Raw genomic sequence first — 16,785 nt, 5'->3', positions numbered from 1 at the left:
CAGATAGTAAATTGGTTTACAAGAAAGGCATAGTATCTGTCGCACGTGTTTTGTGGGCACCTGAACCATGCCATAAAAGAAGGGAGGAAGGTGGGAGTGAAAGTAGAAAGAGAAAGGGGTGCCGTAGTAGAGGCCTGAGTAATTTCGACCTCCTGGGGATCTTTAACGTGCACCGCCATCGCACAGCACATGGATGCCTCTCCGTTCCACCTCCATCGAAATGCAGACATCGGCGGTCAAGTTCAAGCCCAGGTACTCTGGCACAATAGTCTGGCATCTTAACCACTGTGCCACTACGGCGGGACCAACAAACAATGAGTTGGCACATTTTACATTCATCCCGACTATTTCAAGCAGCAAGAATAATTCTTCGGCTTGCTAGCATGCAATGCAGGTTGTGCCAGATGAAAGGGGGTTCACGCACCTTAATTGGATTAACTGCAGCATTATGAAAACTGGCAAGCTGTTGGCTGAAGGGAAGGCGCGTGCCATATTTTTCTTACTTTTCTTGACCAATGCGGTGGAAATGGCCAGTTTTCTCATTTCCAGTGTGCTTTTGGTTTTCAATTCTCTTCAAACTTGGAAGTAATCTCTAAAGGTATCTGGGTAAGGCATTGAGAAATGCTAGCTTTAGTATGCACGCGTTGAAAATGTTCGGCATGCATATCCTACATGCTGGGTCTTTACCAGCATTGGCATCCTCTTTTCTTGTAATAGCTCAGATCATGTCTAGGCTTACCCCTGCTACACCCAAGTTCAGTCACCGCTTTATTTTCTTGTTTAGATTCTGTGATCTTCCCCATATGTATGGCTGATAAGGTTTGACATCCAAAAACGACTTGGCTATGAGGTACACCATGGTGGAGAGCTGGTGGTCTTTAACTTAACTGCCGGTGCATAGTCTGCTGGCGCCTTGTATTGAAGAGCAGCGATCACATCTGAGTGTCCTGCTCGGTAGTTGACTGTCTTTGCCATTAAGCCACAGCTGTGGGGCACCTGGTTCTAAAGTGTTAGTGGTCCGCAATTTTCTTGCAATACTGTCTCTGCATATTGGTGAGTACATGTGCTTTTTAGTCCTTGTAAAACACTTCATCCATGGCTAAAACAAAAATTGGTTGCATAGCTCCAGAAAGCTGCACCGTTATGTGTAAGCTCCGCTTTTAGTTTTTTGTATTAGTTGAGGGGTATTAGTTGCCATCTTGCAATACATAAAATTAAGTCTACCTTTCTTTTTGGTTACGAGCTTTACATATGCCTTCCTGTACTTAACTACACAGCACTATTATGGAAGGCCTTAATAAGTATTGTCTGAAGCATTGCGTGTCTCTTGAGATCGCAATATTGACAAGTGTTTCCATCTAGCAGATTAGGCGTGCAATGTGAATGGGCTAGCTGCAGGATTTTCATACGCTTTGATGCACTTCTACGCCCCATAGTAGGAAACATTTTTTTGCATAATGAGTAAACAATGGCTCCCTTAGTCCTTGACATTCGAGGCACCTCAATGATTTGGACCTGGTGCTAGTATGGCTTGCAAGCATTATCAGTTCCCCGCACTAAATTCGAAAAATGCTGCTGAAGCACTGATGGGACGTGTCATATAATAAAGTAAAGGTCAAGACACGAAGACCCACAAAATTCTGCTGGGTTTCTAGTCACGGGATCAGGGATAATAAGAGCAGATGTGCCGCATCAGCGAGAAATATGCAAATAAAACAATATGCCACACGGAGATTGCTTGGAATTGGTGCACAAGAAACTGAGAACAAAGTGGCAAGCTGCATGGAAGGATGGAATAATAAACTGCATTCTGTGAAGCCCATTTTAGGAGAAAGGAAATGTGCTGCTGTAAGAACATTTTATCCATATATAGGGCACACGCACATTACACACAATTTCTTCCTAATAAAGACAAACTTTCATGTGAAATGTGTGGCGATGAGCTCACAGTAAATTGTATTTTAATCACATGCACCAAACCCAAAGAAGTGAGAAAAAAATACTTTATTTTGCAATCAACACATTTCATTTCATTCACCACAGCTTTTAGGTGAACACGCACTTGTCAATGTTTGCATGTTTTTAAAGAAAGCCAATGTTTAAGTCAAATATATTAACATAGATCATCTAACAGTGTATTTGGTGTACAATAGCTGCAATTGCTTATGCACCATAAAATTCCATATAACTCGCATTCTCAGTTCCCTCACATTATTTTGCAGTACAGCTGCATTGCTTGGCCTCTACTTGGCAGTGCTGCCAAAAAGATACATTTCGCCACCACTGAGTACTCTCTTGCACAAGGGAGCAAGGGGTTCAATTATTCCCTTATTACAAGGGTACAGATATTGCACCAACTCTTTGGTTTCCAATTTTCTCTTGGCTCCGATATCTTGAGCCTGTATGAAGGAAGGTCATTGCTCAAAACAGTTGCATTCGTGGATTAGACTCAAAAGGCTCTTTGAAAAAAGGGCACCAATCACTGACCATATATGGTGACTCATGGGAAGCCAAGATGGGAAACTTGTCACAGGATGTCGCATGCTGAGGTATGCTTGACAAATTACATTCAAAAGTGGTTACAGTGGCCGATATTTCCAAGCCAGTCACCCCATGGAATCTTGGCTCTTCAGATGCGTCAAAATTCAAAATTTTTCACCGGTGTGTGGCGTTTGCAATTTTCCGGATTAATCTGAAAATGCAGGGCCCCACATCGCTCTCCAGAAGCATTGGTTTGGTTGGGTTTACTGTAAAGAACAATAATTATTTGCCATATTATGGGAAATCACTTGGAACTGACTATTCCATCTTTGGTGCTGTACTTATTTTGAATTAGCTAGTTTTGTTTGTATGTATGCATGTATAACTTTATTAAAGAGCCGGCAAATGACGGGTTCAAGCGTCGTGATGCTGGCCAAGCCTCGACCCGGGGTTATGCCCTACTCTGCACTAACTCATTTGGCCCGTTTGTGGTGGGTTATGAGGCTTGTGCTTTTCGAGCATGCTCCAGGCCTGCCCTTAGTTGAATTTCCTTGTCTGTATTTTGCACAGCACAGTTTTGTTTGCAAAATATATTGATAGAGCTCGAGGGTATAAACAAGGTCTTTTATCCTGAGAAGCATGAAATGCTTGCATGCTAAGGAAAGTATAGGTCCATAGAACTAGGCAGCATATTTGTGAACTAGGTGTGCAAACTACATAATGTGATGCAAAATAGAAATATTAAGGTCACTAATAAACTGATGATTCTGCAAACATTACATCATGAAGTGAAATTTTTTGGATAACAGGGTGTCTAGCTACCTGGAAAAAATAGTATTGTCTGGCAAATTGTGTACCTATAAAATTATGGAATACTTGAATATAGCGTTAACAATGCAGCAGAGCCAGGAAAGAAGAGGGATGGAAATTGATAGAAATTTCACCTCTGGCATGCAAAGGCCTGGTGCCATCAGCCTTGTCCTCATGCACGAAGTGGCTTTTTATAGATGTTGCATTTTTCCCACCATTATCACGCCATTTGGAGGCCAGAGGTATTGAACTCTAAGAGAAGCTTGCTAAACACCCTGGCTAATCTTCAAAAACTAGTATTAAACATTGAATGGGAGAACAGTGACTGATTACAGGTAGCACAGGAAGTGTAAAGACTAAGGGCAGGTAACCAAAATCTGCTCAGGGCTACCTTTTAACATATAGGGCTTTGCAAGGACTACAAGACTTGTGGCAAAGTATGGGTTCAATACGCTCCCACAGCAGGATGCAGCAGCTGTGTGAAACAGGAAACTCCAGTACCATTGGGCCAAAATCTTGCCTTTATATCACATAGTAATAAAGCTAGCTTGCAGCTGTGGAAAAACAGCTTTTGAAAAACAGGGAAACTAACAGGAAACAAAAGCTTGAACAAGAAACCTTTATTTTTTGCCTGAGAAACATTTGTCCGTTGCAATAAAAAAAAATGACTCAAATCACAAGTTTAACAAAAAAAGGTGATTGAATGATACCAACATATACTCCCTCGACCAGCAGGGAATACAAAAACTAGACTAGCAGCCACTGTAAAAAAAAAAGAGAGACCATTGAAAAAGAGAAAGAACGTCTCCCTTTCAGGAGAATGACAAGAGCTTTCCAAACCCTCAAATGTTCATGACAGTCACTGGATGAAAAAAGTCCACCACTTGCGAAGTAATGACATGTAGGATGTTGAAGGTACCCATGATATATAACACACCACTTTCTCATAACTCATCCTTGACAAAAGAGCCAATGATGTTGAGACGGCCCTGGAGTTCCTCCTTTTTGGCAGGAGTGATCTTTCCGTTGCGGATGTTCTTCACTCGCTCCGTTTCGCTGTCAATGAAACCCTTGCCCCTTTCGAGGACCTTCTGCATCATCTTGATGTAGACATCAGCAGATTTCTTGTCAGCTTCCTTCTCAAGAGACTCCTGGAGTTTCTTGGCCTCGGACAGAACACCTTCCTGCTTTGTCTTGTCCTCCTCCTTCATAAACTTTGTAGCCAGGTCATCAAACTGGGGTAGGCAATGCTTCAGCTGCAACTTGATGCCTGCATGGGCAAACAGAGACATGTATAGCACAGATTAACAAGTTAATAGCATTTTTGCACAAGTAAATGTGTAGTCGAGTTTATGGAACACAATGTTAGCAAAAACAAATCATCATGTTCATCTTTGTTGGGAAGCACCTGAGGATGCAGATGAAGTGGTAAGGATCCACCACAAAAGCAACACTTGAATGAGCAAAGTTACCAGAGAACACTGGACAATACTTTTTTCATGTTCTTTCAAATGTACAACCTAACAATGAGCCCTGGATGCAATGTTATACTGTCTTGCGAACTTTAGAAGTTCTTAAAGGCGAGTGTACACAACTTCAAAACATCTTGAAAGCTCACACGAAATTAAAACCACTGACACAGGCATTGCACAGCCAAGTCATTCAGTGTGCTTTAGAGTTATTTTGAAAGATGATGCTGGTACAAATTCTAAATTGTGATGACAGTGAGTCATTCCTAATAGCAGCAGCACGTTAAATCACAGAAATTTCTTCCCATAGTCACTTGTTATGTGGCACTGTGGACAGACATGTAATAGTGGAAATGTCCAGATTAAATCAGCCACCTGTGGTTACTGGCCCAGAACCCATGCTCAGCAGCCAACCACCATAACAATGCAGACTAAGTAACTGCTAGACATTGAATAGCTTGCACATATGGCCACATTTTCGAAATGTGCATTCAAGTGCGAGTGCGTCTGTGACATCGGGAGACGCTGCTAAACGCTGGCTACCACATAGCTCTGCACAAACGAAGTTCTGCACGTGAAAGCATGATCACGTCCGTTACGCAGCAAATGTGCAGCCTCACCAGAGTTCTTTTTAACGAATGCCTTGATCTCGTCCGCCTTGAAGTCTCCCTTAAAAGTCACCGGCTCCTCCTGTCCGGCGATAAACAGCTTCAGCACGGGGAAGTCGTCCTTCTTGACACCGAACCGCTCGGCGAGGTCCGCATTTTCCTTGTCACCATAATCTGCGAGCAAGGAAACGTAACGTAGAACAACAATGAGATAACGAAGCTCTTCGCATTGCACTCTTCCTGGGCGGAGGACCTACACATAGAAGACGCCGGCAAATGGCGCGAGCTAAAGGATTCCTACCTTGCACGCCTACTTCGGCAACCAGGAAATCTGGAGTGTTCTGGGACTCCTCGGCGACTTTCACAAACTCGTCGTGCTTCTCTCCGTAAGGGTAAGTGACATCAAACTTGACCAGGGTTACCTTGAACTTGGGCACGATCTGAAATGGCAAAGAATAGTTCAAGCCTCAGTCGAAAAAAAAAAAAAACGCACTAGCCTCAGCTGAGACGCTGCTATTAAGTGATAGAGCTTCCAGCGGACCCTCAGCTTTGTTTCAGCTCAGCTGGTGTAGCTACAGCGGCAGCGAAATCCGCCGTGGATCTCAGCGTTCCCGTGTAGAACATACCTTGTCGAATGTAGACGTCAGCAGCGAAACGCTGCCCTTCGTGCTTGAGCCATAAGCTGTGCTCACAAGAGCCACAAGGAAGAGGACAGACTTCAGCCACATACTGATGAACACACACAGGCCAAACTGCACCGACAGATATGAACGCAAGTGGATCAATTGTGAACACTTGATATCACAGAAGCCTGGAACAAACCGAGGTCTTCGTTGTACTTCAGCGATTGGTCCGTGGGCAGAAACGTCGCGAATTTTGATTGGCTAGAGTAGCCCAAAATCACGTGCTCTTGATGACAATGACAATGCGAGGTTGATTAAAATTTTGGTTTGTACTACGTTTAGTATTTATTTACCATGATTAATTTCAAAATAGTACTATCTTTATTTTAATAAGCGCTTAATGCCGAACAAACTGAGCAGGCATATTAGCATTAGGCAGTTGAAATTTAAGCTTTGTAAATACCTTAATAATACATACAAATACAACATTTAGTATAATTTGTGTCAGTATTGCAGCTGTAAATAAAAGTTATTAATAGAATCGAAGAAAAAGGTACAAACGTCTGGTAATGTAATGCGAATTACGTCGAAATCAAGGAAAACGAGAAGCTTCTTATCTAACCAATCATAGAGCAGTTTTCAAATGACGAGACTTTCAGCCAATCACAAGGCTGCTTTTATTTCGGTGTATTCAAGATGGCAGCATGTTCCGAGCAGGAGATAGACGGGATCCTATCGACGGATTTACGCTCAAATTTTCCCGTTTCTCCTGCGCCGATTCCGAACAGTGAAGTGATCTCTAAGCATTCACGGACCAGGGAACGTAGCCTATCAAAGAAGGTCTCCAACAGCGAGGTACAGTCCCACAGTTATTCTTTATTTGGTGGGTGTGTTTTGAGAAAATGTAGAGCTCAGAAGCTCGGTAGGCTTATGGGTTTTAGGCTTAAATCTGGAATTTAACCCAAAACTGCGCCCGGATCCAGTCAATTTCGACTACTTTCGCACGCTGGCGACTGTCCTCAGTGTCTTGGTTTGGCGCTGCTCGAGCGTTAACGCATTCCGGTACCGGCCGAGCATTTTCAGCCGACGTTGATGTGGAGGGACCATCGCTCTGATCTCCCAAGTCATCGTATGGTTGCATCGTATTCCGTCATGCTTAGTTTTGGTCACGCGGAGAGACTGAAACGAGCGTGGTTGATGCACCGCGTAAAATTTGTCGCCCCACATTCGGTGAGTACGCGTGCTCGAGGAGTCGGCAATCGCACCGTTCTGCGCGAGATAAACTAGTAGCCTTTTCTTTTCCTTATCACTGCGTGCGCCCAGCGAGCGAGGTGACATTGGACGGTGCGGGCCGGATCGGCGTGTTGTGCGTAGCCTTTCCGCATTCGCGAATACTGCAGCACTGCGAGTGCCGGCAAGCAGGTGTCACTGGTCTAGAATGTCACGCGCGGTTCGCGCATCCAGCGAGGCTGGTCCGCATCCGTAGCGGCGGCGTGCCTGCAGTGATAGGCGCCGTCGTGGGTGTGTGCGATTGTGTCGTCTGCCTGAGCACCGGCGGCTACGTGGTATGCGATCATGCCCTGGTATGTGCAACGAATTGTGTGTCTGGGACGTGTCGCCCTTTTATTTGCCTAGGCCTAATTAGTTGATGAAAGCCGTAATATTCTGCTGGAATCTTGGTATTTTTTCATTTTTGCCGGCTACGCAACGACGCCCAGGAGCGACGACGTCGCCCCATTTTTTTTGCTCGCCTTCCGCCGCAGCGGTGTGAGATGCCATGCCGTGGTAGCGGTCCGGTCACTCCCACGTGCTCGTTGCCCATGTCGAGAGGAAAATAAACGCAAAAATAGGAAGAAAAAAAAAAGGGAAGCGTGAACTACATGCTAATGTATGAGACTCATTGAAAAGCCTGAAAAAAGCACTTCTTGGCTGGTGTTGTATTTTGTCAGAACCTGCTTTAGCTTTCGTGCCTTTTTTCTGGCTACCCATTCAGTTGCTCAGGAACCTTGTTGACCTGCTTAGGCTTGCTGCGCGTGACCGTAAGCTTTTTTTTTTTCTTTTTTGTCCGCTTCTTGCTGTACCCGTACACCGGCGCCGCGATCTGGCTTGAATTTATGTCGTGGTGGCCTGAAGAACTTGCGTTTGCTTATGGGGTGTCCTACTGTCTTTTACCTTCCCAATCCAGCGATTGAACTCGAGTAAGCGAGAACGAGAAATACGACATTCGGCGGTGACGAATCTCTTATCGTTATATATCAAACGCTTTAGGGCGGCGGCCACTGCTGTGCAGTAAGCAACCGATACGGCGATCGCCGCCGCCTTCACCCAGGCACACAGTCTCTTAAAAGCGCGAAGTCTTTGGAGTCATTCGCATCCCGTGCCAACTGCCTGCTGCCGCTTGTTGGTTGTTCGGCAATATACGGCCACGTCGGCCTGCCGGCGCCTGGTTTTCGCAGCCGCGGGTCGCATTTTTGGCCGCCAGCCTCCGCCTTTTGCTTTTTCTCTACCTATTTCCTCACTGCCTGGGTTTTTTTACCCGAGCGTCGAACTGCTTTCCTCTTAGCCTTGCATTGTGTGCTGTGCTTGGTGTCGGGTGCCTGAGAGAAGGCATTTTCTTTTCTTTTGGGGGAGAAAGGGGGGGGGGGGGGGATGGCGGCATGGTGAATGCTTTTACGAACGAAAGAAGTGTATTACACGACCCGCCGCGGGCAGCTTTTACTTTACTTTGCTGGGCTTCGCGTTGCGATTGAGAGGAGCTCAGTTGGCTGCAGAGCCTGTTTGCTCTTTGTGCGTTTTTTGACAATTGAGTTAAGAAGCCCGTGGAAGCCACACTGTAGTCGCACTATGCCGAAGGTGAAAGTGCATCGTCGGAGCTTCTTCCGATCTGGAAAGGATAATTCGTTCGTTTTTTGTTGTTTTTTTTTTGTCCTAGTGAGGAGCAACGAGCTGCAAAATGTTAAGGTACGTTCCTACACGCATACAAAAAAATATTTAATATGAACCTAAAGGCTTTCAAGATAATACAGTGAATTCGAATTTTTTTCTTTTTTGTCGTACGCTGCCAAAGCTCGATATTTAGTTGGTTTGGTCATATGTACTATTGCTGTATCAAGCTTTGCTTAGAATTAGTCTTACAAACTGTTTGTATTTTTGTTTATGCAGATTGATATAAAGCACTATTTAATCCATGCATGTAGCTGAGGGCCAGAAATGGTTGTTTTGGAAGCATGAATCGGAGCGTTTGCATAAGTGTGACTTTTCCATCAAGAAAGGAACTGTCTGCTGCAGAGGGCAGCAGTTGAATATTTATTCTTGCTTCTTAGTCCCACTCCGTCTACACGTTTAAGCTTCTGAAGATGTGTTTTGAGTCTGCTGCTTGTAGGATAGCACTGTGCGTGCTGTACTTAACAGCACTAGAATTGTCCTGGATGGTTGGCTTGATTTGCAGTTTGCTTTTGTTATACACCCCTCTGTTCTATTGTGTCCTGTACACCTGAGCTGCTATTTGCAAAGGGGTCATGCAATATACTATATTTCTTTGCTTCTATTCTAATATTTGTGTTTCATTTGTTCAGTGCTTTTGATCAGGGGGCTTCGTTACGTTTTGAGAAAGTTGAGGAAAGTGTAGTTGTATGCAGTGGGTGTGGCCTGCCTAGAGCATGGAGTTTACTTCTTCCATTGCTTCCTTTTGAGGTAACACGGTAGTAATTCAGTGCACATTCACCTTGAGCAGACATGATTGCTGTGCGTGCACTTTGCTACGGAAAGTTTTCAGGCATTCGTCCATTTGTTCGTTCGGGCACTTATGTCAGTCCTTTTATCTTCTGTGTAATTTGGCTTTAGCCACCTTTATACTGGTGTAACATTTTATTTTTCTGATGTTACGAGTTATTTGGATGCAATTTAATGACTGTGTGGCTTGTCATTGAGTTTAGTTGTGACAGGTTCATGCTAGGAATCTTCTAGATTGGACTTCACCTAGTGCTATCATTTCAGGTGTGTCATATCTGTTGGCTGCTGTCACTTTGATGGCAGAAATAGCCTGAATGATATTGTTTTTTTTTTAGACCAATCCTCTGTGGCCAGGTATATCTTATCATTGCAGGTAGGGGATACTTATCTTCATCTGAAATGTTTGTTCAGGAAAGTGTGCGCAGCACTGAAGAGAGTGAATCTTTTTGGTATTATATACTAGTGCCTTTCGGTATGTTTTTTAAGCTTTGCCATTATTTCTGAATGAAGTTTGCAAACCTCAGACTGTCACCTGTTTACTGCTTCTGCTTAACCATGCGTGATTGTGGGTTTTCAACGCATGAACAGGCAATAGATTTAAGGGTAATATTGAGAACCTGGCTACTTCTGGAACATGGTAAAGGAGCTGAGACACCAATTTTTGTTTTGTGTTCTGTCTTTGGAATGATGCACAACTGTAAATAATTCATAAATGAATTTTTTCATGTGTGGTCTTAATTCTGACCACTGAATTGCGGCGGTGACGTCACAGGCACATTGAGCTCTGATGAGGCACACAAAAATGGAAGAGTGGTCTGTGCTTTCTCTTCATTTTGCAACAACTTTTGTGCAAGCCTGCCTAAGGGCTGGAATAGCAAGCAAATTAATATGCGGCGATTATTGAATATGACTAGCGCAACAGGAAACCGTCTGGCGTCACAGCTGTTGTGCAGTCTCGCTTCTCGGTTCGACCACTGAACAAGAAAAAAAATGCAATTAAATATTGTTTAGCTGATGTGGGTGAATTCCATGTCGTGTGTAAAATACGCTATCTTGAGCACTGTTCCAAAGAAAAGAAAACATCCAAATTATGGTCTCTACTCTTTTAAGGTAGAGGAAGGTTCTCCAGGTTTTGAGCATGAAAATTCAGTTTTAATGTGCTGGTGGTAGTTCCACCTAGTGTTAGTGCTACTTGACATTGGGAATGGCCAGGTGTGAACAGCTCCCGTGTCCACCTTTCCATGTGTGCAGTATGACAAATTTTTTTGAGGCTCTTTAAATGTGGCTGATTGGTCTGGAATAAAGTCCAGAGAATCTCAAGGGAGATACCTTGGCCCCCTTTCCTCTTCACTGTTCTTAGTTTCGCGACTGTAGGCTGCTTTCGTATGTCGGTGCGCGTTAAAGAACCCCAGGTGGTCGTAATTGCCGGAGCCCTCCACTACGGTGCCTTTCATAGCCTTAGTCACTTTGAAGCGTTAACCCTACAAACCAGACCAAGCATAACCTGCTTTTGTATGTGTAAAGGCATTTAGGAAGTATACCCGCTGGGGTGGCGCAGTGGTTACGGCGCTTCACTACTGTTCCTAAGGGTGCGGGATCGAATCCCAGCCTCGGAGGCAGCTTTTCGGGGGAGACGAAAAGCAAGGTGCCCGTGTGCTGTGCGATGTCAGTGCACGTTAAAGAACCCCAGGTGGTCGTGGCGCAGTGGTTACGGCGCTTCACTACTGTTCCCAAGGACGCGGGATCGAATCCCAGCCTCGGAGGCAGCTTTTCGGGGGAGACGAAAAGCAAGGCACCCGTGGGCTGTGCGATGTCAGTGCACGTTAAAGAACCCCAGGTGGTCGAAATTTCCGGAGTCCTCCACTACTGCGTCTCTCATAGCCTGAGTTGCTTTAGGATGTTAAACTCCACAAACCAAACCAGCATTTAGGAAGATAACAATGGCTCTTAGGTGTTTCAGTATTCTCCTCACCCCCCCCCCCCCCCCCCGGGGGGGGGGGGGGGGGGGCAAAATGGTATTCACCTAGGCCAATTTACGGGACTCCGTTCGAAGGATCCAGCTTAAACCTTGAGATGGAAAGGAGCCACATATCTGCCTCCAGGAGTGTGAGCCATTTTTTCCTCACAGCTGTTTGGCCTGTGCATATGTTATGTTTCACCAAGTCCTTGCAATGTCAAATATTAAGATTGATTCTTTTAATTTCTCAGCAGAGTGCACATTGCATGTATTGCTTTGCATACATAGTGACTGCAGAGCTTTCCAAAGCACATGGCACAAAAGCGTCTCAGCGTGGGCCGACAGTGTTTAGAACAGGCGTAAGTTCTCGACTGGCCCGCATTTGCATGGGCTCATGTGCTCCCATTCATATTGCTGCCACATCTACATGGTGCTGTCACGCTGTTGCATTGTATGGGTGCTTTACCAGCATAAATTCATTGTCAGAGGTCTGCTTCTTCAGGCATGCGGTGTTAACGTCGTGCCAAGGGAAGGTGTGGATTTGTTATACAAAGGGGCATACTGGTAGGGTAGATGTGCAAAATGTGGAACAGTCTGGTCTGCCAAGCACATTTGCCACTGTTAAGTATGCATCATACTTAATGTCTGTCTGATAAAGGGTCGATGCATTCTGTCAAGCAGTATTGTTCTTCAGTAATTGGGTTGTTGAAAGGTATTCATACTGTTTGGCAAGGAAACCCGTGGCCCAATGCAGATTTTTCCACTGCCAATATGATGCATAGGTATGTCGCTAGAACAAATGTGTTTCTGTGCACGTAAAGAATTCAGGCGCGGGTCTTGATGTATCTGGAGCTCTTCTACTGCAGTGTCTCTCAGCCTGCATACAGCTTTGGGATGGTAAAACGTGCGTACCGCATTTTCTCAGTAGTCTCATACTCTGTATAAGAGCATGGGCCTGCAGAATAGTTTAATTTGTGCAAACTCTTGTTACCTTTGAGTTCGCCACATGTATTAGAATGATAACTCATCCCTCTTCTTCCTATCCCTCTCTTATTGCAAAGGTCAGTAGCAAGTTTTTTGCATTTGATTACATAGTATTAATTTGCATAACTGCAAGTGTAGGGCTCAATGAAGCTTTAAAAAATTTCAGCTAGTGCAATGTAACATGTTATTTATGGATGGCAGCAGAAAATACGTAGCATTGCTGTTTTAATAAAGAATAGTTTGAAGTGGTGGGCACCAAGCGCCCACATGACAAACCGCATGGTGTATACTTGTTACTGAATTGTTCGCTGTACAAAGCTTTTTCTTTGCATAATTTTAGCTCGGACTGTGTATTAATTGCATGGCTGTGTCTGCAGGCTAAAGCTGGTTTGTCACATAGGCGGAAAGTGATACTGTGTGACCCAGTTCTTGCATGGTTTCGCATTAAAGGATCATAAGCACCAAATTTATGCCTGCGTGTTTTCGTTAATATGATGCTTTACTTGTGTGGATCACCTCATGGTTTTTGCGAATGGCATTTAAATATTCTAATTTTTTTATGCTGTTTCGGTTTCGTTAACCAAACGATGGCGGTTATTAGTTGGCATATGTGAGGCACAAAAGTAAATGGCAATATAACCGCTGTTACATTGTTTGTTGTCATTCCATCCCCCTTAAATAGACTGGCTTAAGGCCTGTTCACACTTGCGACTCGCAGCGGTCGCGCGTCCATTTTGGTCGAAAAGCGGCAGTCGAAATGAGACTGCCGCGGGCCATTTGGGCACTGCTTGATTTCCAGCCGCGTGACTGCTGGTCACAAACTGTTGAACCAATCAGCGACTCAGCTGGCGCGAACGTAAGTTAGCTTTACTCTATGTGGTGAACAGTCAAGGTAGACACGATGTGGAAAGCAACACGTAAGTCTCATTCGCAAGTGTGAACATCGGTTGCTCTCTGGTCGCATGCAACTGCCGGTTGCGCGTCCTTCGCGAGTCGCAAGTGTGAATAGACCTTAAAGCATCGCAGTGGATTGAAACTACATATAACCAATTACGTTGCAGTTTCTTTTTTTTCTTTTTTTTTTTTTTTGTGCCTCGCTTGGCTGTTGACAGTTCGACAACGAAAACAGCATCAAGAAGAAATTGTTATAAATTATTTAGATCTCTTAAACAAATACTGTGCAGTGATCCGTGTATTCTAATCTCTAAAGCATCATTTGATAGAAGAAAATGCTCAACCAAATTTAGTATTGCCCTTTGACATTGATCTTTCGCTCGCTTTGTGTAAATGTCGGGCCCTTGCTTTCTTTTCACTAAAGTGTGGTTCTGTCCTTGCAGCCTCCTCCGTGTAAGAAGGCACGACCTCCATTCTCAGGCTTTCCTTTTCTTTTCACTGACCTCTGCCTGTGTGCATGTTGCCTGTCCTGTGCCTCTCCTTTTTACTGCCGGACATGTATTTGCACTGTCCCACTTGTATTGAAGCAATTCGTCCAACTTCGACACCTAAATAGGATTGCTAAAATAAGTGCACCCTGCAGCACATTCTCGCATTTGTCTCTGCTTGCGTATCTGGCACTGTTCGCCTGGCAGTTTCGTGGAGCACATAAGGAAGCATTTGTGAGTGCTTCGCCAAAGCACGGGCAGTTGGCAATCAATGTGGGAATGACAACTGTTGTGGAAATAGTCGGCTGTGAAATCTTTCCTTGAGGCACGCAGTCAAGTGCAGAATTTTTCTTTGCAAGCAAACAATCTAATTTCTTTCGTCGGGGCTACTAATGCAATTTGGTCAGCCTGTCTTTAAAGGATTCCTGCAACGCTTTGTCCGCTATACTTTTAGATGAATTCTTTGTCGTGCAGATAAAAAAGAATTACAGGAGTCTGTACTAGAATGCTAGTTATTAAAAATGAATTTTCAAAATACAAGCAAACCACAAATTGCCCTTGACTCAATTTTCCTAGTATTTCAATTTCCAATGTGCTACTCCTTTCCCTTCCTTTCTCTCGTGTGCAGATTAATTTCCTTTTTTTTTCTGCGCAGAGGCTAAGCAGCAGCGGCGGCAGCAGCAGTGGCGGCGTGGCTAAGGGGCCGTCCCAGCAGTGGCGGGAGGTGGGTGGGGAGCAGGACATCACCAAGCTCTCGGACGACGCCTTTGAGAGTGTGCTGCGGGAGCTGGTGGAGTGTAAGCCACAGGCGCGCTCGAGCTCGCTGGTCCGCAGCCTTCGCCGCGAGGTGCGCGACCAAGAGGAGCTGTTTGATGGCTCGCGGCACACGCTGCCCCTGCTCTCGTCGTCCGCCTCTTCTGGAGGGCACCACCAGCCGCGCCACCACCACAGGCCGGGTGGCTCAGTCTCGCTCCAGGTGAGTGCCGCGGTAGTTGGCGGGAGGTGTTTTTCGGGGGCCGCAAACTGAGTTGAAGCTGCTGTTAAACAAGAGTGTCGCCAGTTTTACACTTACGAGGAACCAGTTAGCAATTCAGGAAATGCTTTGCAATGGCTCACCTTGGTAATTAACTTGTCGCTTAATGCCATTGCACAGTAAACATACGTTACGGCAAGTATGCAAAAGAATTCGCAAATTGGTTTGGTATAGCCAGCATCTTTTTAAGTAACGTTGTCAAACGAATGCAGGTGCAGTGCAGTTTAGTCTGAAGAGACTGCAATTTGGAAGGTGCTAACTGAAGATATTGAGGTCCTTTCCGAAGCTTTAGCTTCATATCATAGGTTCTCGCGCTTATTCCGGAAGGCACTAGAACTGAGTACCAGTTATTTATGGGGCAATGGCTTTCTCACACGGCATGGACTGCATGCAGTGGCTACGGGTCAGGCAATTTGGAGTGCCTTCCCCGCATCACATCTGTGTAGCATGGGAAACGGTCTGTCAGAGCAAAAGCTATCAGTGTTTCCATCACCTCTGTGATAGCCGACTTAAGTGCAGAAGAGTAGTCGGCAGTGCAATAGCCATCCATGCCACTGCTTCCAGCGTGCTCTCAAAGGGTGTGAGAGGCATAACAAATGCTGGCCTTCTGGCTTCGAATCCTCCTTGGGGGTCGTCCTATCTTCTGTAGTGCTATTGAGTGCGAGATAACACTACAATGCCAGATAAAAGCTCTAACCTTGAAGTGAATGCTTGCCTCGCCATCACTGATTATTGTGTAGCATGGTGAAGCCTGTCGCCTGCATCCAAGGAGGAACTCTTTTGCACTGAGAAGTTGGATATATTCATTTTAGAGCAAACTGGGTTCTATATACAAAGTAAGAATTACGTATCGAAAATAATTTGAAAGTTCAGTGTAACTAATGTTTCATTAGTTTGTAGGGATTATCTGCCCTGGGCAACACTAGCATGTGGTTGCTTCTGCCGTTTGCTCGTTAGAGGGGAGGCCTGTTTGGTTTCACATAGAGGCTCTTCCAAGGAGCAGCGTAAGTCAATCTCCCCTCCGTTCCTCCCACATCGGTTTCATGCCTCCACATTGCCTTATTACCTGGGATTATTTTTGGTGAGTTGGGCTGTTGGCTCATTGCCCACATTATGCGGGCTTGAGCCAGTGCAAGCTAAGGAGACGGCCAGCATTCACCACACACCTGCGTGCCCTTGCCAGGGGAAGGCGCAGTTGAGAGCAGAAGTGTTTATTACTTGTTGAGGAGCATTACAAAGCATTACACTAATCCCCATCCGTGAACACAATCCATTGTCCTGCCGCAGTACCCTGAAGTGAGTTTGCAGTGCCGTGCACACAGGCAGTAAATTACTGTCGTGCATTCGGGACAGAGCTAGGGTTGCTCGCGGAGCACACATCTAGTCAAAAGATTAAATCGCGTGTGCAGCATTAAGGAGGGTGAGGGATTCTTGAAGCAAATCCTGATGGTGCAAGACTCATGTCAGTAGCTGGCTCATCGCACATGGCCTCCCTCACTGGCCAGTGGAGATAGGGCTGTGCCAAATCGGGGCCTCCCGACTCGGAAGCGTTGATGCTGCACAGGTGGGTACAGGATTCCTTTTTTGCCGGGTCATGCACGAGACGTGCACATTTACAACCCATGTTCATGGTCCTCTGCCAGAGGCCAGCAAACTCCGACAGAAAGCTGTTCGCAGCCTGTTGCTGCCAGTGTTGGCCAGTCTCC

The 16,785-nt window shown here is 45.3% G+C and overlaps 2 protein-coding genes across 4 annotated transcripts in view; one reads left to right on the top strand and one right to left on the bottom strand.

Moving 5' to 3' along the window:
- Positions 1-3,896: 3,896 nt before the first annotated feature.
- Positions 3,897-6,213, bottom strand: wbl (endoplasmic reticulum protein 29-like protein wbl). The gene is made up of 4 exons (XM_084598695.1): positions 5,995-6,213; positions 5,670-5,808; positions 5,381-5,542; positions 3,897-4,561 (listed from the first exon to the last, which is right to left on the bottom strand). The coding sequence occupies exons 1-4, from the start codon at positions 6,094-6,096 to the stop codon at positions 4,236-4,238; spliced, it is 729 nt and encodes a 242-aa protein (XP_084454821.1). The 5' UTR covers positions 6,097-6,213; the 3' UTR covers positions 3,897-4,235.
- Positions 6,214-6,666: 453 nt separating this feature from the next.
- The window catches only part of LOC146196979 (uncharacterized), a 34,927-nt gene continuing 24,808 nt past the window's right edge, over positions 6,667-16,785 (top strand). Inside the window, exons 1-3 of one of the 3 annotated variants that reach the window (XM_084598694.1) lie at positions 7,504-7,574; positions 8,924-8,952; positions 14,702-15,022. In XM_084598694.1, coding sequence (XP_084454820.1) covers positions 7,559-7,574; positions 8,924-8,952; positions 14,702-15,022 — 366 coding nt within the window. In that variant the 5' untranslated portion in view covers positions 7,504-7,558. Of the gene's footprint in view, positions 6,847-6,990; positions 7,222-7,503; positions 7,575-8,923; positions 8,953-14,701; positions 15,023-16,785 lie in introns of those variants that run through there. The other 2 variants (XM_084598692.1, XM_084598693.1) reach the window with 2 other exon arrangements.

Source organism: Amblyomma maculatum, chromosome 3 (genome assembly GCF_055883805.1).
Source record: "Amblyomma maculatum isolate TAMU_Amacu chromosome 3, ASM5588380v1, whole genome shotgun sequence".
Taxonomy (NCBI): Eukaryota; Metazoa; Arthropoda; class Arachnida; order Ixodida; family Ixodidae; genus Amblyomma; species Amblyomma maculatum.
The sequence above is the reverse complement of the archived record's forward strand: the minus strand, read 5'-3'. Positions and strand labels throughout refer to the sequence as shown.

Bases quoted from the DNA above. Each gene is read 5' to 3' on its own strand.
- wbl (XM_084598695.1), bottom strand. From the start codon at position 6,096: ATGTGGCTGAAGTCTGTCCTCTTCCTTGTGGCTCTTGTGAGCACAGCT. The intron at 5,809-5,994 runs GTATGTTCTACA...TTGCCATTTCAG, and splicing joins TGACGTCTACATTCGACAAG to ATCGTGCCCAAGTTCAAGGT. The intron at 4,562-5,380 runs GTGAGGCTGCAC...TTGCCCATGCAG, and splicing joins ATTCGTTAAAAAGAACTCTG to GCATCAAGTTGCAGCTGAAG.